The sequence below is a fragment of the Microcaecilia unicolor genome, chromosome 7, assembly GCF_901765095.1.
Source record: "Microcaecilia unicolor chromosome 7, aMicUni1.1, whole genome shotgun sequence".
NCBI classification, from domain to species: Eukaryota; Metazoa; Chordata; class Amphibia; order Gymnophiona; family Siphonopidae; genus Microcaecilia; species Microcaecilia unicolor.
The window spans coordinates 20,689,006-20,711,531 of NC_044037.1; the positions used below are offsets into that span (position 1 = coordinate 20,689,006).

Sequence of the window (22,526 nt, forward strand, 5' to 3'; positions counted from 1 at the left end):
CAGCAGCATAAGAGGGATCATGGCTGCCTGGAACCACTCAAGCCACCAATGTTGACCCCCAGGGTCATAGGTGCCAGCTCTGTGTGTGCTTGAGTCCCACCCCCCCCCCCCCCCCCACCACCACCACCACCATACTGAGCAAATGCCTTCACTTTGTTCAAGGAGGAGTAATGTATGATACTTTCAGCACCCTCAGTCATTCTAAAAAGTTGGGTCCTATGCCCACTGCAGGGGCGTAGCCAGACACCCAATTTTGGGTGGGCCTGGGCCCAAGATGGGTGGGCAAAAGAACTCCGCCCTGTCCCACAAGTGATTTGGTCTCTCCCTCTCTCGCCTGCATGCCATATGGTCTCTCAAACATCCCCCTCCCCCCATACCTTTTAAATAGCAGATTTTCACCAGCAGTGAGCAGCAAATAATACACACTGCTCATGTTGGCCCCACAGCCTTCCCTCTGATGCAGCTTCCTGTTTCCGCATATGCAGGAATACATCTGAGGGAAGGCTGGTATGCAGGAAGGACATGAATTTTCGGCTGGTGGAGCTTGGGAATCCCTTCCGGACACTTCATGGGTGTGCTGCTACTGGGTGGGCCTGAGCCCAAAGTAGGTGGGCCTGGGCCCACCCAGGCCCACCCTTGGCTAAGCCACTGGCCCATGGTGAGTCCTGGAGGGGGGGGTGTAGAGGCAGGGGGAGGGGTTCTTCTATCAGAGGTCGGGCTTTTCCAGAAGGGGGTTGGGGGGAGGGACGATGGTTTAGATCAAGGTGCAAGGAGGCACTGTATCTGGTGATTAGAGTCTGTTTAATTGTGGATTTTCCACTGTAAGTGACTCCCTTGTGTTGTGTATAAGGGTTCAGGTTCGGAAATAGATGCTGTAATGTTGTACAAAGTTTGACTTGGGGGAAGGGATGGGGAGGAGGGGATGAGGGCAGAGCAGCAGCTAGCTGACAGTGGGCTGTGTTACTGGACTGAGGTACTAACTTCAGCTGCACTATAGGTAATCCTGGAAAAAGAACAGAGCAGATCAATAGAAGATGAACACAAATTTATTAAATGAAAACCAAATGTTCAGATCAGCCCGACACAGGCCGTGTTTCGCCCAGCAGGGCTGCGTCAGGGGCTGCACAATGATCCTTTATTATCAAAATCAATGGATATATGTACTGATATAGTACTGATGAAAAATAAATGTATAGTGGACTGAAGTCATAGATCTTCTCAAATATAAGGTAAAAAAACAGCTCAACTGAATAATCATAAAGAGTGGTGACGTGAAACCAGTCAAACCCCTAACGCAGCCCTGCTGGCCGAAACACGGCCTGTGTCGGGCTGATCTGAACATTTGGTTTTCATTTAATAAATTTATCTCTGGTGTAGCCAGACTTCGGCGGGAGGGGGGACCAGCGCCCAAGGTGGGGGCACTGTTTAGCTGCCTCACCCTGCCACCGACCCCCCCCCCCCCCCGCCACTTTGGACCCCCCGCCATCGCAACCACAAACCCCCCACCACCACCACCCCGCCCCGCTGCTGCATCAGGTACCTTGTTTGCTGGCGGGGTCCCCAATCCCTGCCAGCTGAAGAGTCTTCTTCAGTGCCGGTCGACTCCGGCGCCTTCGTTGTGTGATCTTCTGTTTCTGACGCCTTACGTCCTGCATGGGGCTACATGCACGGGGACCCCTGCCAGCAAACAAGCTTTCTTTATGAAGCTGGTGCCAGTCAGATTCCCACCCCTGTGGGCCAACACTTTACAGGACCAGGACACTGCACCAGTGATTTCACAGTAAGAATCCTGAAAGGTAACTTTAAAACAATACAGGAACGTAAGACCTTTGAAATCAGAATGATTGAATATTTTGACACCCAACAGTCAAGACTTAACAAGGATCTGGGTTTTCTAGCCCATTATAAACCATAAAGTTGTATTTCTCTGTTTATCACTCTCCTCTCAACTACCCACACCCATCCTGTTAGACTATCAATGAAATTAAATGCTTTGATGTACCCATGCATACCTCCTACCCACCCCCACCTTGCTAGACTGTCATTGAAATGCTTTGAAGCTTCACTTATATATACTATCAACTAACACATTTGCTTATTTCCGATCTGACGAAGAAGGGCAACCTTCGAAAGCTAATCAAGAAATGTATTAAGTTATGTCCAATAAAAAAAAGTATCATCTTATTTTCTTTTCCATGTTTTATTTTGTTTGATTTCTATTGATAACCTTCACATAACGTGTAATTAAACTCTGGTATTTGGTGTCAGAGAATGTTGTAAAAGCAGTTAGCTTAGCGGGGTATAAAAAAGGTTTGGATAACTTCCTAAAAGAAAAATCCATAGACCATTATTAAAATGGACTTTGAGAAAATCCACTGCTTCTTTCTAGGATAAGTAGTATAAAATATATTGTACTATTTTGGGATCTTACCAGGTACTTGTGACCTGATTTGGCCACTGTTGGAAATAGGATACTGGGCTTGATGGACCTTCGGTCTGTCCCAGTATGGCAACTCTTATGCTCTTACATGATGAAATGTCACCAAACCTGAAACCACCAGTTTACGTAAAGCCTGCTATTATGTTCCCAGGTGATCGAGGGGATTCCACAAGTCGGCCTGGTTGGCCTGGAGCTAAAGGAGAACGTGGGGTGCCTGGAATCCCAGGTAATGAGGATAGAGGCCAGTTTATACATGTATCTGATGATTCTATGACCCAGAAAGGCAAATTTTATTAGCCATGACCGTACAGTATATATTGTCTTATCTTAGTGGAACCTCAAATAATCTCATATTTACTTATTAGAAAACTGTGCAATCACTTTTGCACAAATCACTGAGCTCTTGTGATTTTCATTGCACTAAATGGTGGCTTCCATGCTGAGTTTCTGGCTCTGAGTGCGCAAATGGAAACTGATATCTTTTAACAGTCCTATAGTGAGTGCTTTTTCATATTTTGGGGCTGCCCCATCAGTTCCCCTTTCAACAAACTCTGTAATTGTGACTGCTCTGGGGATAGGGGATGTGGAAAGGGTTGACATGAGACAAAAAAATAAAAGGTGAGGAAGATAAGAATCTCCCAACATCTTTATGTTTATTTTAAAAACTGGTAAATAAGGCCTGTTCCTGACACAAATGAAACGGGCACTAGCAAGGTTTTCCTGGGAGTGTGTATGTTTGAGAGAGTGTGTGTGTGTGAGAGTGACTGTGTGTGAGAGAGAGAGAGAGAGAGAGAGAGTGAATGTGCGAGTGTGTGTGTGTTACAGAAAGAGAGTGAGTCAGGGTGTGAGTGTGTCTGTGAGACAGTGTGTTTCACACAGATACACTGTGTGTGAGAGAGAGAGTGTGTGTGAGACAGAGTGTGAGAGAGTGTGTGTGATTGTCCTCTCTCCCCTGCCACCCTCCAGCCACGCAGCGATTCTCCTCTCTCTCCTGCGCCTCCTCCAGCCACCCAGCTATTCCCCTGGTCCGCCCTCCAGCCACCCAGCTATTCTCTGTCCCCTGCCCCCCTTCAGCCACCCAGTGATTGTCCTGTGTCCGCAGCCCCCCCTCCAGCCACCCAGCGATTCTCCTGTATCCCCTGCCCTCCCTGGAGCCATGCAGCGATTCTTCTCTCTCCTGTGGCCCCCTCCATCCTTCTAGTGATTCTGCTCTCTCCCCTGCCCCCCTTCCAGCCACCAAGCGATTCTGCTCTCTCCCCTGCCCCTCCTTCAGCCACCCAGCAATTCTGCTCTCTCCCCCTGCCCCCCCTGCAGCCACCCCGCGAATCTTTTCTGTTCTCTGCCACCCCCTGCAGCCACCCAGCGATACTGCTCTCTCCCCGGCTCCCCCTTCAGCCACCCAGTGATTCTGCTGTGTCCCGTGCCCCCTCTGCAGCCACCCATCGATTTCGCTCTGACCCCTGCCCCCCCTGCAGTCACCCAGCGAATCTGCTGTGTTCCCTGCCCCCCCCCCGCAACTACCGAGCGATTCTGCTGTCCCCCTGCCCCCCCCCCTTCAGGCACCTAGCGATTCTGCTCTGTCCCCTGCCCCTCCTGCAGCCACCCAGCGGTGTTCAGCACCTGCAACGCTGTGAAGCTGACTCCGTGGCTACCTTGAAGGTTTCGTTGGTTCTTGACGTTGTTGTACCTGCCCTCGACGTCATGACGTTTCGATGCGACGTCATAACGTTTAGACGCGAGGGCGGGGCAGAGACATGGGCAGAGAGCGAGCTTCACCCTTACGAATCCATGAACCCTTGAGTGAAGCCACGGAGTCGGCTTTGGAACGTTGGAGGTGCCTTTTATTACAGTAGATTGCTCTGTCGCCCAATTTGGGAACATCCAAGTCAAGGTGATTTACAATTAAAATAAATAAATATAAAAGGTAGAAAAGAAATCCATAATAATATAGAAAAGATACAACCTAACAAGAATGTAATCAATCCAAAACTGTCAGAGGTTATCATGCGTACTGATGTCAGTAGTAAAACAGTGCTAGGTGGTATTAAATGCAATTGTAAATAAATGAATAATTCTTCTGGGTTCCTTTTAAGTTGCTACTGACTGAGGACTAAACCACAATATCAATAAAACCTATTAAGTATACCAAAGTGGTTTGCAGATGGTGTGATAATGTCTTTGTGTGTGAAGGAGGAGGGTTTGTGACAGCAGACAAAATTCAAGCTGCATCAAAACACCAGGCATAAGCAGGAGGTCGGTTTCTTTGAAAAAGCCTACACGGCGAAATGGGACCCCGTAGGCAGCAGCGTAGGAAGGTGCACACGCTCGGTGGGGGGGGGGGGTGGTGTTACTTCCTGTTCCGTGGCAGAGAGAGCAGGGAACCAGCGGGGCCGACGCAGCTCCGAGTGACGTGCACTCGGGGCGGATCGGCCCTCCCACAGGTAAGAATGCGATCCGGGGGGGGGGGGTGCGCTGCGGCGACCCGCCCCAGGTGCCATTAGCCTTCGCTACGGCACTGCCCGTAGGAAAAAAGATTAGAACCAGCTTTTCAAGTTTTATGCTGGAAGACTAAGATAAGTGCTCTGTGCTGAATACTAGTTTAAAATCCGGGAGGTTTTTTTCAAGCCGATGAAGATTTTACCCCTGGGTCATAAGATGCATAACTTAGACCGGGGATACAGAGGCTTTTCCCTCCTTCACACACAAAGATATTACCGCAGCTACTGCAAACCACTTTGGTATACTTATTCCTTTTAAGTTCACCATTGGGCAGTTACAGTCCACAGCAGGGGCGTAGCTACCTGGGGCCTACAATATAGGACCAGTAAAGTGAAACACTTCCGTTAAAGTGAGCCATATGTCATACCAGAATCTTCTAATACGTACACACTCAAAACTAAGATGTTTTAATAGTACCTTGCTGGGCATCACAGGACCAACATAAACTGGGAATGCAAGGGTTAATTGCATGCGACCTGAGGGGCGTCCATAATGATCTATGCGTAAAGAAATAAAGGGACTGTGTTATGGCAGGCAGACTTGGAACATTTAAACAGCGATTTCCGTATCTGCTTCCAACTTTGATCTGAGATGGATTGTTGGATATCCTCTTGCCAACACCTACGCAGACCCAGACATGTAATGGGAGATTTCAGGGCCGCCGAGAGGGGGGAACAAAAGTCCCCGGGGCCCGGCGACACCGCAGTCCGACCCGCCCTCCCTCCGTCGCTCCCAGCACTAACCTTAAATGCCTCCTTTCACCACGTTCGCAGCAAGCAGCAGCAGGGCAGGCCACTCCTTCCTTCCGTGTCCCGCCCTCGCCTGACGTAACGTCCGCGAGGACGGGGCACGGAAGAAAGGAGAGGTCTGCCCTGCTGCTGCTTGCTGCAAACGTGCTGAAAGGAGGCGTTTAAGGTTAGTGCAGGGCCCGGCCCGGTAGCGGGGGGAGAGGGGGCCGGCGACCTCGGTGGGGGGGCCCGGCGGCGACGACGACCTCGGGTGGTGGGGGGGCCGGGGGCGGCCTTCTCCCAGGCCCGGCTCTGGCTCTCGGCGGCCCTGGGAGATTTACTTAAAAGGAAAGTATAAACATGCGATGCAACATGTCTTGTAGACCGAAGACTTTTGTAGACCGAAGAGAGTAGCACAAGAGCGGATTGTTACTACGCCATTTTAAGCTGCGTTAGGCACGTATTAACGCCTAGCACAGCTTAGTAAAAAGGCCCCTTAATCATCTGGTGAGGGGTACAATTGATTCTTTTCAGCAAGATCCTGATGTCTTTGGTTCACGTTCTCAAGCCAGGGCAGTGCTGTTGGAATGCACTGGCGTTAGCATTCTGCTCAATGTGCCGCTGCGGCTAGGAAAGCAAATAGAATGTTGGGTATCATTAGGAAAGGGATGGAAAACAAAAATAAGGATATTATTCTGCCGTTGTATCGCTCCATGGTGCGACCGCACCTCGAGTGTTCAATTCTGGTCGCCGCACCTCAAAAAAGATGTGAATTGGAAAAGGTGCAGAGAAGGATGACAAAGATGATACAGGGGATGGGACGGCTTCCCTATCAGGATAGGCTGAAGAGGCTGGGGCTCTTCAGCCTGGAGAAAAGGCGGCCGAGGGGAGATATAATAGAGGTCTATAAGATAATGAGTGGACTGGAACGGGTCGATGTAGAGCGTCTGTTTACGCTTTCCAAAAATACTAGGACATGGGGGCATGCGATGAAGCTGCAGTGTGGTAAATTTAAAACTAATCAGAGGAAATCTTCGCTGAACGCGTAGTTAAACTCTGAAATTCGCTGCCGGAAAAGGTGGTTAAGGCGATTAACTTAGCGGACTTCAAAAAAGGGTTGGACGGCTTCCTGGAGGAAAAAGCCATAGAATGATATTGAATGGACGAGGGAATAATACAGTATTTCTAGGATGGGCGGGACAAATTGCTTGTTCTTTTCGCCACTATCGGTGACAAGGTGCTGGGCTCGATGGACCCTTGGTCTGTCCCAGCATGGTGATGCTTATGTACTTATGTACTGTTGCACTGTTAACACCAGTGTGGTCACAGTAGCACTGCCAGTTTCTGGCTTCAGCAGCAATAAACGATGTGTCTCTCCCATGTGTTGGTGGGTCAAAGCATTCCCATTGTTTTCTCCAGCAAATGTAATCCAGACAGTAGACAAATAATTTGATTTGCTTTCCTTTTGATTTAGGTGGCAGGGGATTGGACGGGCCACCGGGGGATCCAGGCCCCTACGGAATCCCTGGCATCCCGACTCTTAAAGGTGCCTCAGGAGATCTTGGACGGCCAGGACCACCAGGTAAGAGCATGTCTACCGTCTCGCAGGGAATGTTGCTGTAGCCTAGACCATGGGCAGCACATTTTTCAAAAATGAAAAATGACTGCCAGTGCTAAGCACTACATGAATGACTCCTTTCTGGGTGCAGTGAAGGCATTTGCTGAATTTTGGGGTTGTCTGGGCACCCTTCAACATCTAAAGAGCTGGCCTTTGTGATATGCACCATGTTATCAATAGAAATCAAACAAAATAAAACATGGAAAAGAAAATAAGATGATACCTTTTTTATTGGACATAACTTAATACATTTCTTGATTAGCTTTCGAAGGTTGCCCTTCTTCCTCAGATCGGAAATAAGCAAATGTGCTAACTGACAGTGTATATAAGTGAAAACATTCAAGCATTACTATGACAGTCTGACAGGGTGGGAGGATGGGGGTGGGTAGGAGGTATGCATGGGACATCAAAGCATATCATTGATATTCTAACAGGATGGGTGTGGATAGGTGAGGGGTGGGGTGATCAACAGAGACATACAGCTTTATGGTTTATAATGGGCTAGGAACCCCAGACCCTTGTTAAGTCCTTTCTGTTGGGTGTCAGAATGATTGAATATTTTAACACCCAACAGAAAGGACTTAACAAGGGTCTGGGGTTCCTAGCCCATTTATAAACCATAAAGCTGTATGTCTCTGTGGATCACCCTACCCCTCACCTATCCACACCCATCCTGTTAGAATATCAATGATATGCTTTGATGTCCCCATGCATACCTCCTACCCACCCCCATCCTCCCACCCTGTCAGACTGTCATAGTAATGCTTGAATGTTTTCACTTATATACACTGTCAGCTAGCACATTTGCTTATTTCCAATCTGAGGAAGAAGGGCAACCTTCGAAAGCTAATCAAGAAACGTATTAAGTTATGTCCAATAAAAAAGGTATCATCTTATCCATGTTTTATTTTGTTTTATTCTATTGATAACCTTAAGAGTGGACTAACACGGCTACCACACTCCTCTACTTGATATGCATCATGAAAGGGGCTGCTCCATGATCTCACCTTGAATTCTGGACCTGTAATTAATTTTCAAACGTTCTTAAACAGCTGAACTGACTCTTAACTTCCCTCTGTTACCATTATTTAGGGGACAAGTTATTAACGTGGGTTACCGTAAAGACAGGTTATTTTACTGTTAACCCGGGTTATTAGGTGCCAAATATCGCACTTAGGGCTTCTTTTAAAAAGCCGTGCTAGCGATTCCCGCGCGGCAAATGAGAGGAAGCCCACAGGAATTGAATGGGCTTCCTCTCCTTTGCCACACTGAGAATCGGTTGCATGTAGAAGAGGCCCTTAACCAGCTATGTTTTAGCTGGTTTCATATACCCAGAAACTCAATGCTGAAGCCCGGACACGGCCCGGCATCGAATTTCTGGGTTTAACGCTGGCAGTGGTCAGTATAACGCTGATTGCTGCTGGCTGAATATCGGGCCCCAGGTCTCGGTGCACAAAATGGCACTATTGACAGCACAGAAATAAAAACACACTTTCATTTTCCTGTCACTTCATTTAAAAACAAACAGGAAATAACTGCTATTTCAAAGAAAAGCGCATCCCTAGATCTTGCACCTTATTACTGCTCAGTAATGTGTGCGCACTGTTTATCAGTAGGAGCAATACTGAAGAATAGTGCACAGTATTGAGCAGTAGGGCACACCAGTGGCGTAGCAAGGGAGGGGCGGTGGGGGCGGTCCGCCCCGGGTGTCAATAGGTGAAGGGATGCTCCGCTCCGTCCATCCACCCCCCCCCTTGGCATGGAACCGCCTCCCCCCCCCCCCCCCCCCGCCCCGCAGTCCCCACCTGCCAACCAGGTTCCAGCTCCGTCCACCCCCAGCGTGGCGCCGCCCCCCCCCCCCCCCACGCAGTCCCCACCTGCCAACCAGGTTCCAGCTCCGTCCACCCCAGCGTGGCGCCTCGCATCTGCAGCGCTGCTGTAAAAAGAAGAAAATCGCCTCATCGTCGGCCCTTCCCTCACTGTGTCCCGCCCTCTGACATAAGTTCCTATTTCCTCGAGGGCAGGACACAGTGAGGGAAGGGCTGACGACGAGGCGGTTTTCTTCTTTTTACAGCAGCGCTGCAGATGCGAGGCGCCACGCTGGGGTGGACAGAGCTGGAACCTGGTTGGCAGGTGGGGACTGCGTCGGGGGGTGGACGGAGCCACGCTGGGGTGGACGGAGCTGGAACTTGGAAGGCAAGTGGGGACTGTGTGGGGTGGGGGGGTGCCGTGCCGTGTTGCCCTGCACCCGGGGGGGGGGGGGGGGGTGAGCAGTGGCGATTCGCCCCGGGTGTCAGGCAACCACGGAACGCCACTGGGGCACACTGTTGACAACATTGCCCCTGAAATGAAAAACAAAAAAAACCTAGAAAACCTCAAATAAAATGAAAAAAAAAACTCATAACATGAGAAACTAAAACCAAGTGGGTCAATACTCAGCCGTTGCAGTGGTCCAAAAGTATCTGGATGTTCAGCCCCACCGTCTGGACCAAGGAATTTTAATTGACAGTAGACGGTGTCACGTGACTAGGCTGAAGCCGTAGCCACCATCTTGATGCACTCAAACCAAAGCAAACTATTAGTCTATGCCAAACTACGCATAGGCGGTTCTTATTTCTAATAAGCATTTGCTGTTGTTTTGGGTGACTCAATATGGTGGTAAGCTCCGCCTGCTGACTTCAGGCCAGATAATGGCCAAGAAAACTTCTGCCGTCTCCTGTCAATTAAACCTCCTTGGTCTAGACAGTGGCCAGCGCTGAATATCCTGATAAGGCAGACAGTGCTAGAACATAGTAACATAGTAAATGACGGCAGATAAAGACCTGTATGATCCATCCAGTCTGCCCAACAAGATAAACTCATTTTACATGGTATGTGATACTTTATATGTATACCCAAGTTTGATTTGTCCTTGCCTTTCTCAGGTCACAGACCGTAGAAGTCTGCCCAGCACTGTTCTTGTACTAAGTTCTGAAGCTAACGTCAAAGCCCATTAAAATTTACACTCCAGCACATCCCTATCTGTTCAGTCACGATCAGGGCGTAGACCGTATAAGTCTGCCCAGCACTGGTTTTGTTTCCCAATTACCGGCGTCGCCACCTAATCTCCGCTAAGATTCCGCCGATCCATTCCTTCAAAACAGGATTCCTTTGTGTTTATCCCATGCATGTTTGAATTCTATTACCGTTTTCTTCTCCACCACCTCCCACGGGAGGGCATTCCACGTATCCACAACCCTCTCCATGAAAAAATCTCCCTACAAACATATCCCTACAAAAGGTAACATAACATAGTAACATAGTAGATGATGACAGAGAAAGACCTGTATGGTCCATCCAGTCTGCCCAACAAGACAAACTCATATGTGCTACTTTGTGTGTATACCTGACCGTGAATTTGTATCTTCCATTTTCAGGGCACAGACCGTAGAAGTCTGCCCAGCCTAGTCCCGCCTCCCAACCACTAGCCCCGCCTCCCAACCACTAGCCCCGCCTCTCCCCACCGCTCTGCCACCCAATCTCCGCTAAGCTCTGAGGATCCATTCCTTCCGAACAGGATTCCTTTATGTTTATCCCACACATTTTTGAATTCCGTTACCGTTTTCATCTCCACCACCTCCCGCGGGAGGGCATTCCAAGTATCCACCACTCTCTCCGTGAAAAAAATACTTCCTGACATTTTTCTTGAGTCTGCCCCCTTCAACCTCATTTTATGTCCTCTAGTTCTACCGCCTTCCCATCTACAGAAAAGGTTCGTTTGCGGATTAATACCTTTCAAATATTTGAACGTCTGTATCATATCACCCCTGTTTCTCCTTTCCTCTAGGGTATACATGTTCAGGTCAGCAAGTCTCTCCTCATACGTCTTGTAACGCAAATCCCATACCATTTTTCTAGCTTTTCTTTGCACCGCTTCAATTCTTTTTACATCCTTAGCAAGATACGGCCTCCAAAACTGAACACAATACTCCAGGTGGGGCCTCACCAACGACTTATACAGGGGCATCAACACCTCCTTTCTTCTGCTGGTCACACCTCTCTCTATACAATTCTATAACGTAGCCTGGAAGTAGCCGTTTCCATAAAAGAATGTAGGCACTTACTTTCCTATATAGAATACCAGCCTAGCAGGATCGATGTGAACGTAACATTTAGGCGCAAGCCCTTAAAGTGGCCAAAGAGCTGGTATAAGTGTTAGCACCTACGTGCTGCAGATACCTGCATAACTTTCAGTACAATATAAGTTAGACGCTAGAGAATGGCACAGGGACAAAATTTGTCCTCATCCCCGCCCCGTCCTTCGGGTTCTGTTTCCATCCCCACCCCGTCCCCGCAGGCCCTATCTCCATCCCCGTCCCGTCCCTGCAGGCCCTGTCTCTGACCCCGCCCCATCCCCTCAAGTTCTGTCCCTCTCCCCGTCCCTGCCCCATCCCCGTGGCCTCTGTTCTCATCTGCAGAAGCCTCGAACACTTATGATTTTACATTTAAATCTTTTTTATTAAAGTATTAAAAGGAACAATATGCTGTGCAAGTGTATGAATTGCAAATAGAAATCAACAATAACAATGAGCAGCTGTAATAACCCTCCCGCCACCACCACCACCCTCTACTCTTCCAACCCCCAAAATAGCTGACTTCTTCTTTCCCAAGGAATCCTAATCGACCCTGTTAAAATGTCCAGGGGTACAAAATACAACCCGTTCTGTGTGCCTTAGAGGGGAGAAATATACCCTATGAAGCACTGTTATGATTTTTTTTAAATCTGTGGATGAATAAGAAGTCATCACCAATCTCGGGATTCAGTCTAGCTTTCATGTCTTCCACAGTCCCTCCTGCAATAGAAGATGTCTTCTTAGAAGATGTGCTGGTAGCAGGATGTACAGGATCCTCCCATGCAGATTTTGCTAGCTGTGGTCAGCATGCTTGCTTGTTTTTCCAAAAATTAAAATATTGTCGTCTGCATTAATCAAACATAAATAACAGTCCAGTTCATTAACAGGCTTCAAAGTAGAAAATGACACAGGGAGAAACTTTGTCCCCGTCTTCACGGGCTCTGTCCTCATCCCTGCCCTGTGGGATCTGTCCCAACCCCGTCCCCACTGGCTCTGTCCCTGCCCCCATCCCCGCAGTTACCACGGGTCCCCGTCCCCATGTCATTCTCTATTACACGCATGAGTTTAAGCCCTGCCCATGCTCCGCCCTTCTGTACATGCCCCTTGCAAATACGGGCTGATCCAATCTACTGGTGTATCGTTCCATTTCTCTGCTGATGACATCATGTTACTTTTCCCGACTAACCCTTACAGTCCCTCTCTATCGCTGCTTCATCACTGCTTGGAACTTGTTTCCAGCTGGCTCGCTGACCACAGACTTGTACTGAACAAAGAAAAAACCCTAGCTTGCTGGTTCACAGGGTTCTCACAGTTCTGTCTGGCCCTCTGAACTTCTTCGGTTCCTCCATCCAGCCGGTAGACTCCTTCCGCTAGCTAGGAATTATCTTCGACTCACTTCTTACATTTGCACCCCAAGTTGCCCATGTTTGTAAAATAGGATTCTTTGTCCTTCACCAACTTCGTACAGTGCGTCAGCACTTCAGCTCAACGTTTTTCATTCACTGATTCTGTCATTCCTTATTTCATGGTTGGATTGTTGCAACATAGTCTACCTTGGCTGCACCCAGACTACCATTAAGAGACTACAATCCTTACAGAATACAACTGTCCATCTGTTAAGCCGTGCTCCCTGCTGATACCACATAGTAACATAGTAGATGACGGCAGAAAAAGACCTGCAACGGTCCATCCAGTCTAACCCAACAAGATAAACTCACATGTGCTGTTTTTTGTGTATACCTTACCTTGATTTGTACCTGTCTTTTCAGGGCACAGACCGTATATGTCTGCCCAGCACTATCCCCGCCTCCCAACCACCAGTCCCCGCCTCCCACCACCGTTCTGGCACAGATCATATAAGTCTGCCCAGCACTATCCCGCCTCCCAACCACCAGCCCTGCCTCCCACCACCGGCTCTGGCACAGACCGTATAAGTCTGCCCAGCACTATCCCCACCTCCCAACCACCAGCCCTGCCTCCACCACCGCTAAGCTTCTGGGGATCTCTTCCTTCTGAGCAGGATTCCTTTATGTTTATCCCACGCATGTTTGAATTCTGTTACCGTTTTCCTCTCCACCTCCTCCCGCGTTTCCCCTCTGTTCCAACAACATAATTGGCTTGCCATACAGCAGCGCATCATCTTCAAATTGATTACACTCACTTTTAAGGCATACAGGCTAGGACTCCCTGAATACTTATCCACCCTCACCATCCCATATTCACCTGCCCGTCTTCTCCATTCTCTGAATGACCACCGCCTTGTTTTACCTGGTCCCAAGTTAGCACAATTAGAATCTACTAAACATTGAGCTTTTTTCTTTGCTTCCCCCTTCTATTGGAATTCACTCCCTTTGCATCTCCGCACACAGCCCTCATTTAAGACCTTTAAAGCAAGTCTAAAGGCCTTGCTGTCCACCCAGGCCTTTGGTTCATCTGGCATATAGCTGTTATGGGATTAGACGCTGTATTTCCCTCCTCTCCCCTGTGCTGTTCTCATCCCTACTCTTCCTTTATACTCCCGTCCCTAGGGTCCAGATGATCAAAGCAAACGCGAGTGTTAGAGGCCATAGCGCTGGACTACACCCGTGTTTGCTTGCGTCCCAGGATCAGAGCCAGTTGGCACGTGTAACAACAGGCTTGCGGCTCTGAACGCTAATAGCATGCAAATGCATGCTAATAGGGGGCATTAGTGTTCCTTTCCATTGCTCAGCGGGCAGCGCACCAAACTAGCTCACTGCTACCGGCTGTAAACACGACGCCAGCTCAGAGCTGGCATTAGAGTTTATAGACCATTAGGGAGAAATGGGGAGCCCTGTCTAGCATGCATCTGCATGTTAGCAGGCGCCTCCAGCTACCCTAACCCCCCTCCACCCTTAAAAGAATTCCTGGTGTCCCAGTGTTCCTCAAACCTATCCCCCCCCCCCCCCTCACCTGGTGGTCTAGTGGCCCCATCCCTTCCCCTTCTGTACCTCCCTGATGGAGGAGGGAGTAGCACACTCCCTCCTCTTCCAGTGCCGCCTTCAAAATGGCACCCTGCCCTGGCCAGTGCATCCTGGGATGCACTAGGCGGGGCTTTACTACCATATAAGGGAGTAACAATCCTTCTGCACTTTTATCCCTGTGACCAGAGCTAATAGCATGCCTAAATTTATATGCTATTAGCTCTTATCCTAGGGGCGTTTTAGCCCCATGCTTTTCCGGTGCAACTTTAGAGCGCTGTTTGAAATTCGTGGGGCTTCTGATCATCTGGATGCCAGTTCTCTTTCTTTCAGCCTTCCATTTTCTCTTCTTCCTCCCCCCTCTATCCAGTGTGGTTATTCCAGGGGCATAGCCAGACTTCGGCGGGAGGGAGGTCCAGAGCCCGAGGTGAGGGGGCACATTTTAGCCCCCCCCCCCCCCCCCCGCCGGCGCCCACCGCCGCCACCAACCTTGACGACCCCTGCCAATGACCCTCTTGATCCCCTCCCGCCGACAACCTTCTCAACCCCCGCCTCCCGCTTCCAACTCTCCCCCCGCCGTGAGCTACCTTTGCTGGCAGGGGACCCCAATCAGCCGAGGTCTCTTCTTCCCGCAAAGGCTTTGTTCTGTTTCTGTGAGTCTGACGTCCTGCACGTACAATGTGCAGGACGTCAGAAACAGAACGAAGCCTTCGCGGGAAGAAGAGGACCTCGCTGGCGGGGATTGGGGTCCCCTGCCAGCAAAGGTAGCCCATGGCAGCGGCGGGAGGAGGGGTCGAAAGGGTCGGCGGCGGGGGGGGGGGGGGTCGAGAGGGTCATCGGCAGGGGGGTCCAGGGCCAAATCTACGGGGGCCCAGGCCCCCGTGGCCCCACGTAGCTACGCCACTGGGTTATTCTTTGTATGTTTGTTACTTTCCTGTCAAATATTGCGGTTCCTTTCTGTTTTCTGACAGTCTTCTTTTGGTTTTATTGTACACCAGTGGCGTACCAAGGTGGGGGCGGTCCGCCCCGGGTGCACGCCGCTGGGGGGGGGGTGCCGCGCACCTGTTGGCCGAGTCCGCTCGTTCCCTCCCTGCTGCTCCCTCTGCGCGGAACAGGGAAAGAGCAGACTCGGAGCCGACAGGCGCACGGCACCCCCCCCCCCCCCCAGCAGGTAAAATGCACCCGAGGGGGGGGGAGGGTGTAATTTCACTGGTGTGGGGGGTAATTTCGCCGGGGGGGGGCCGCATTAGCGATCCGCTCCGGGTGTCAGGCAGCCTAGGAACGCCACTGTTGTACACTGTTATACCAAATCTCAATAAACTGTAAGCTAAGTGGGTATTTAGAGAAACAGGACTTAAGGGGAATTTTGGCACTTAGGTGTGTTTATGCACAGATGAATGCATAAATACAATGGGGTCAATATTCAAAGTGATTTAACCAGCCAGAAACAGCTCCTGACTACTTAAATTACTTGTTCAGGGCTAACCAGTCATTTCCAGTGGCACTTAACCAGTTAGCACCACTGGATATAAGCGGTTAGTGCCAAATTGAAAACCAAATATTTGGGGGGTGTTCCAGGGACAGAGTCAGCATTTGGCCGGTCAAATGCCAGTATTCAGCACTTAACCAGCCAAGGTAACCACATAAATAGGTCCACATAAAAATCGGTCCTGACTTTACGTGGTAACCTGTAACCGGCTAATGCTTAATATCACAATTTAACGGGCTGTGCGTTAGCCGGGCTCCGCAAACCTGGAAATTCAATGCCAAAGCCCATCATTGAATTTCCAGATTTAACACTGGCGGTGGTCAACAAAACACTGATCGCCACTGGCTGAAAATCGAGCCCTATTATTTTAAACACTTACAAGTGCAGTTGGTACCATAAAGTTTAGCACCTGGGCTGTAGAATTACCCCTGTATTCAGTCTGCTGTCCGAATAACTTAGGTCCGCCTTTAATTTGTCCTAAGTTATCCAGATAAGTTATCTGGATAGGAGACTGAATACCACTAGTATCTGGAAAAGTTCCAGGACAATCCTGGCTCCGCCCACACTCCACCCTGCACTGTTAGCATAGTGCTGAGGCGATGTGAAAGGATATTCAGGGGCACCATGTGGTCCGTGCCTCTGAATATCCTAATCGGTAGCATTTATCCAGATAGTAGGTGATGCTTTTGAATATTGTAAAACAAACAAAAAAGTGGGCACAAAACCAGGAGTCCCAGAGACTGGATCACAGTAAAGCTAAAACCAAATTTTATTAATTAGTATATTTGACTCGTATATTTGACTCGACACAACCGTTGTGTTTCGGCCAAAGGGCCTGCATCAGGAGTCTAAATACTAAGGTAGACAGCTAATGATGATCCAGAATAAGAAATACTGGCGAATAGTGTATAAATGGTCTTTAAAAAGACCTTTGTATTGAATTGTGGAACGGATCACTTGCATGAAGAGTTCAGCAGTAAATTTACGGTTGTGTCGAGTCAAATATACGAGTCAAATATACTAATTAATAAAATTTGGTTTTAGCTTTACTGTGATCCAGTCTCTGGGACTCCTGGTTTTGTGCCCACTTTTTTGTTTGTTGTACAAAGTATCCGTGGGTCTTCTTTGAGTTCTCCACGCTTTGTGGATTCTCTATTGCTTTTGAATATTGACCATAAAAATTTGGGGGCCTGCAGACCTCTAGTAGGAATCGTTTCCTTCCGAGTGTAACTGGTTGTTGATGAATTTTGATCAATGAAAAGGCTTTAATCCATCATAAATGAAGCGATGGGTGTGTGTAGGCTTGCAGTCCAAATGAAATAGTAGATTTGTTTTGTTTTGTTTGACTGACGAAATCCAGGCAATGCACTTGATTGAAAGCACAATATTCTTATCTTGCTTGTTTCAGGACACCCTGGACTTACTGGACTCAGGGGAGACCCTGGTTTGCCAGGGTCAAGGGGGTTTCCCGGATCACTTGGACTTCCTGGATCGCCTGGCCCAGCGGGGAACAATGGTACTCATTTGTATAACCACGCCATCTAAAGATATTAAAACACATGCACCAGGGTAAAAATCTGCAAACCACAGAATACTACTACTACTACTTAACATTTCTAAAGCGCTACTAGGATTACGCAGCGCTGTACAGTTTAATAAAGAAGGACAGTCCCTGCTCAAAAGAGCTTACAATCTAAGGACAAAATCTACAATCAAATTGGGCAGTCTAGATTTCCTGAAGAGAGATATAATGGTTAGGTGCCAAAAGTGATATTGAAGAGGTGGGCTTTGAGCAGGGATTTGAAGATGGGCAGGGAGGGGGCTTGGCGTATGGGCTCGAGAAGTTTATTCCAAGCATAGGGTGAGGCGAGGCAGAAAGGGCGGAGACTGGAGTTGGCGGTGGTGGAGAAGGGTACTGAGAGGAGGGATTTGTCCTGTGAGCGGAGGTTGCGGGTAGGAACGTAAGGGGAGATGAGGGTAGAGAGGTAAGGAGGGGCTGCAGATCGAGTGCATTTGTAGGTTAGGAGGAGAAGCTTGAACTGTATGCGGTACCTGATCGGAAGCCAGTGAAGTGACTTGAGGAGAGGGGAGATATGAGTATATTGGTCCAGGCGGAAGATAAGACGTGCAGCAGAGTTCTGAACGGATTGAAGGGGGGATAGATGGCTGAGTGGGAGGCCGGTGAGGAGTAGGTTGCAGTAGTCAAGGCAAGAGGTAATGAGAGAGTGGACGAGAGTTCGGGTGGTGTGCTCAGAGAGGAAAGGGCGAATTTTGCTGATGTTATAGAGAAAGAAGCGACAGGTCTTGGCTATCTGCTGGATATGCGCGGAGAAGGAGAGGGAGGAGTCAAAGATGACTCCGAGGTTGCGGGCAGATGAGACGGGGAGGATGAGGGTTGCCATCTACAGAGATAGAGAGTGGAGGGAGAGGGGAAGTGGGTTTGGGTGGAAGGACAATAGCTCAGTCTTGGACATGTTCAGTTTCAGTTTTCGAAAGAGAATATTAAGTGATGTGGCCGAAATGCCTCCCAGGCCTGCCTTAGCGCACGAGCCAGCTTATTTTCGAAAGAGATGTGCGCCCATCTTTCGACACAAATCGGGAGATTTGCGCCCATCTCTCTGGGGCGGCCAAATCGGTATAATCGAAAGCCAATTTTGGGCGCCCCCAACTGCAGTTCGTCGCAGGGCCGGCCAAAGTTCCCGGGGGCGTGTTGGAGGAGTTACGAAGGCGGGTCAGTGGTGTAGCGGGGCGTGCTTAAGAGATGGGCATCCACAGCCGATAATGGAGCAAAGAAGGGCGGCCCTGACGAGCATTTAGTCCACACACACTTGGTCCCTTTTTTTTCATGACCAAGCCTTAAAAAAGTGCCTGAACTGACCAGATGACCACTGGAGGGAACCGGGGATGACCTCCTCTTACTTCCCCAGTGGTCACTAACCCCCTCCCACCCTAAAAAAAATGTTAAAATAATTTTTCCAGCCTCTATGCCAGCTTCAAATATCATACCCAGCTCCATGACAGCAGTATGCAGGTTCCCTGGAGCAGATTTAGAGCCAGGTGCACTAAGCTGCACGGAAGAGTCCTTCCCTTACCGATCACTTAGCGAATCGGTAAGGGAAGGGCATGCATGAAGGAAATCGCGAGGGGAAGCCAGTCGGCCAGCTTGTAAAAAAGAAAAGGATCTTGCTGATCAGTTATGCTATGATGTACTTGTTCTGGAGTGCTGTATTTTGTGATGCTGTTTTGATAAATGTTCAATAAAGACTTCATACAACTTAAAAAAGTGGAAAAAAAATCCAAGTGCCGGGGGGGGGGGGGGGGGGGGTCAAAAGTGGCAGGAGGCGGCGGCGCTGGGTGGGCTAAAATGTGCCCCCTCACCTCGGGCTCTGGACCCCCCCCCCCCCCCCGTCCTTCCGAACTCTAGTTACACCCCTGGCGTAAACACTGTCCTAACTTTATCCAGGCACTGGTCTGAATATCGGTCGGCACTCAGGTAACTTCTAGCAGCTTCCAAAGACCTGGATATTCAGTTCTGGTACCCAGATTAGGCCCAGAATTCATATCTGAGTCCGATTCAGGCCATGGCAGTCAGCACCTCATATGTGCTGACTATTGTGGGCTGAATATGAGGAGGGGGGATTTTAAGACCCCTCTAGTCAGTAAAACTGTGGCAAGGTGAGGCATTAACCTACCTTTGCTGAGGCCATGCCCCCTGCTCAGCAGGAAAAGTACAGGAGGCATTGCTTATACCCTTTCACTGTGTCTTCTAGGGTTCCCTGGATCTTCTGGTTTGCATGGATTGAATGGTTTGAAAGGCATGAGAGGACTTCCTGGAACGCCAGGTATGTCAGAGCTGATAGAAAGATTTAACATAAATAAATACATTGTATGTGCTGGGTTGTTTTTCTTGGCCTGACCTTCCTCCACACCTGAACTGATAGTCTGGTTGGAACCTACTATAACCCTCCTGCTGCCATTTATGATGAGGGGAGGAATTCACAATGGGGTTTCATGTCATAAGGGCATTTCCCTAATTTAGGTCTCACATCTTTCTTTTAAATTACAATTCTACTCTGCACTTTCCCACTCATGGCAGGCTCAATGCGGCTTACATGGGGCAATGGAGGGTTAAGTGACTTGCCCAGAGTCACAAGGAGCTGCCTGTGCCTGAAGTGGGAATCCAACTCAGTTCCTCAGGACCAAAGTCCACCACCCTAACCACTAGGCCACTCCTCCACTGTTGCTACCATTTGAGATTCTACATGGAATGTTGCTACTATTGGAGATTCTACATGGAATGTTGCTATTCCACTAGCAACATTCCATGTAGAAGTCAGCCCTTGCAGATCACCAATGTGGCCGCGCAGGCTTCTACATGGAATGTTGCTAGTGGAATAGCAACATTCCATGTAGAATCTCCAATAGTAGCAACATTCCATGTAGAATCTCCAATAGTATCTGTTTTATTTTTGTTACATTTGTACCCTGCACTTTCCCACTCATGGCAGGCTCAATGCGGCTTACATGGGGCAATGGAGGGTTAAGTGACTTGCCCAGAGTCACAAGGAGCTGCCTGTGCCTGCAGTGGGAATCGAACCCAGTCCCCCAGGACCAAAGTCCACCACTCTAACCACTAGGCCGCTCCTCCACTCCCTTTGTAGCCCATCTTTAGCGTTGTCAGACCTCACAAGGAGGCCATAGACCATGATTTCCTGTGGAACCCTGTATCTCACCTGTAGCGATTAAATACTTCCTCCAGATCATGGCTTGAGTTTCGACTTTTAGCCAGTTCTGCAATTTGGTTGTAAATCCTAATGAGGAACACAAGACAGTCATATCATAAACATTTTTTTAAACGTATGCCTAATTCATTTTAAAAAGATTTTTTTTAAAGATATTTACTAAAACTCTGTTTTGAAAGGTTTAAATGAACCAGGTCGCCCAGGTTTTCCTGGAGTCCCTGGTACGAAGGGTGAAGAAGGCTTTCCAGGCATCCAAATAGGAGGCATCGGCAGCCCTGGAGCCAAAGGATCAATGGGAGACGGGGGTGAGTTTTGACACGTGTGAAGGGAAACAGAAACCACTGATATCTTTAACCCTTTGCTATGGGTAAAAATAGTAACTCAGTCTATTTGGTGTATTTCAAATATTGTCAGGTTGATATTTAAAAGTGGTCAGCAGTAGAACTATTAAAAAAAAAAGTCTGTGGCACTTAAATGGATAATTTTGGCAATTTAACTCTTTCGCCCCCATGATATTTTATGTGTAATGTATTTTGGTCTGATGTATTGAGGTCTGAGCAGCTCCCTTCAGCTTTTTTTTTTGAACGGAATTTAAATTTCTTGGACCTGTGATCCTGACGCAGCCTTGCGAAACGCTGGCTACCATTGGTCACGGTCGGGCTGAGACCTTGCTAGTAATAAGAAAGGAGAGGAGCAGCTAAAGCTAAGTTTTGGGTTTTTTTTTACTGCTTTTCGTTATAAAAAGACCAAGTTAAGTTGTTTTTCACTGTTTGGGAGAAGTAAGGAGGTTTTTGCCGATGATGAGGAAGTCCTGCTCCTGCAGTGTATAATCTACAGCTGGGAGTTTCTCGAGGCTTTTTCCTCCTTCTACACTTTCTATGTGAGAATCCCAAAACCTTTAAGTTATAATGTATTTTGATTGCCATTGGCAACAAGGGCACGAAAGAGTTAAGACACCATAAATTCTTCTTGTTAATGACTCCTGGGAATTTGTTCCATCCACAAAGGGGAGAGGGGGAGATGGTGCACTGTAACACTGTTGGAGGGGAAAGGAGAGGACGGAGATGCACTGTAGGAGGGAACTATGTAGGAGAGGCTAGGGGGGGGTTTCAAGGAGATGAGTGAGAGGAGGATAGTGAGTACAGAGGGTAGAAATGTGGTAATGGGGAGTGAATGAAAGATAGAAGAGAATAGGAGGTTGGGGAAGGAGTCAGAGAGGGGAAGTGGGAGAGTTAGGGGTGAGAGAAGGAGGTGAAATGTTGATAGGTAGGAGAAAAGTAAAAAGAAAGGGAGGAGTCAGATTCAAGTGCACAGACAGAAAAGAAAAAGAGATGAAAGAGCTAAAAAAGAAAGATCAATTTATCAGAGACAGATGTAGTTAAGGAATGGAACAAGACAGGAGGAGAGAGGAGAAATGGCAAATGGACAGCAGCTACTGGAAAGAGAGGTAGCAGAAGACAGACAGGAAGACAGAAAAAAGAAACTGGGAGCAACATGACTGAAAAGTAAAATGTTCAAAACACAAAGGTAGAAAATAGTTTTATTTTGAATTTATTAAGTGGAATATGGTAGCTCTGGGAAATGCTCAAGTTAAGTCCACTCAAAAAAAAAATCAACAGATACATGAGCAAATGCACTTTTCTAGCAATGTAGGAAAAAGCCTCAGAAATTCTAATTCAAGTACTGTTGAGGGGCTTGACAAATCCCAGGCAGCAGGTGGTGAGTAGAAATTTGTTTCTGGCACTTGGGATTTTTGTACCCCTTTTTTTTTTTTTATTATTATTATTAAAGCTGCTTTTGGGTGCAGCTGTTTTTGGCAGCTTTGTGTAAGTCTGATCTGTGCAGTTCAGAAACTCTTACACTGATCACAAATCTCATTAGACCAGCGTGAGAGTTCCTGCACCGCACGGCTCAGACTGGCATAGAGCTGTGGGGTGTACGAAGTAGGAAGTTCCTCTT

The 22,526-nt window shown here is 48.5% G+C and overlaps 1 protein-coding gene across 1 annotated transcript in view; it reads left to right on the forward strand.

The window, feature by feature from the left end:
• COL4A6 (collagen type IV alpha 6 chain) overlaps positions 1-22,526 on the forward strand; it is a 446,909-nt gene that overhangs the window by 400,777 nt on the left and 23,606 nt on the right. Inside the window, 5 exon segments of the mRNA XM_030209832.1 lie at positions 2,592-2,666; positions 7,142-7,249; positions 17,234-17,341; positions 19,596-19,667; positions 20,747-20,872. Coding sequence (XP_030065692.1) covers positions 2,592-2,666; positions 7,142-7,249; positions 17,234-17,341; positions 19,596-19,667; positions 20,747-20,872 — 489 coding nt within the window.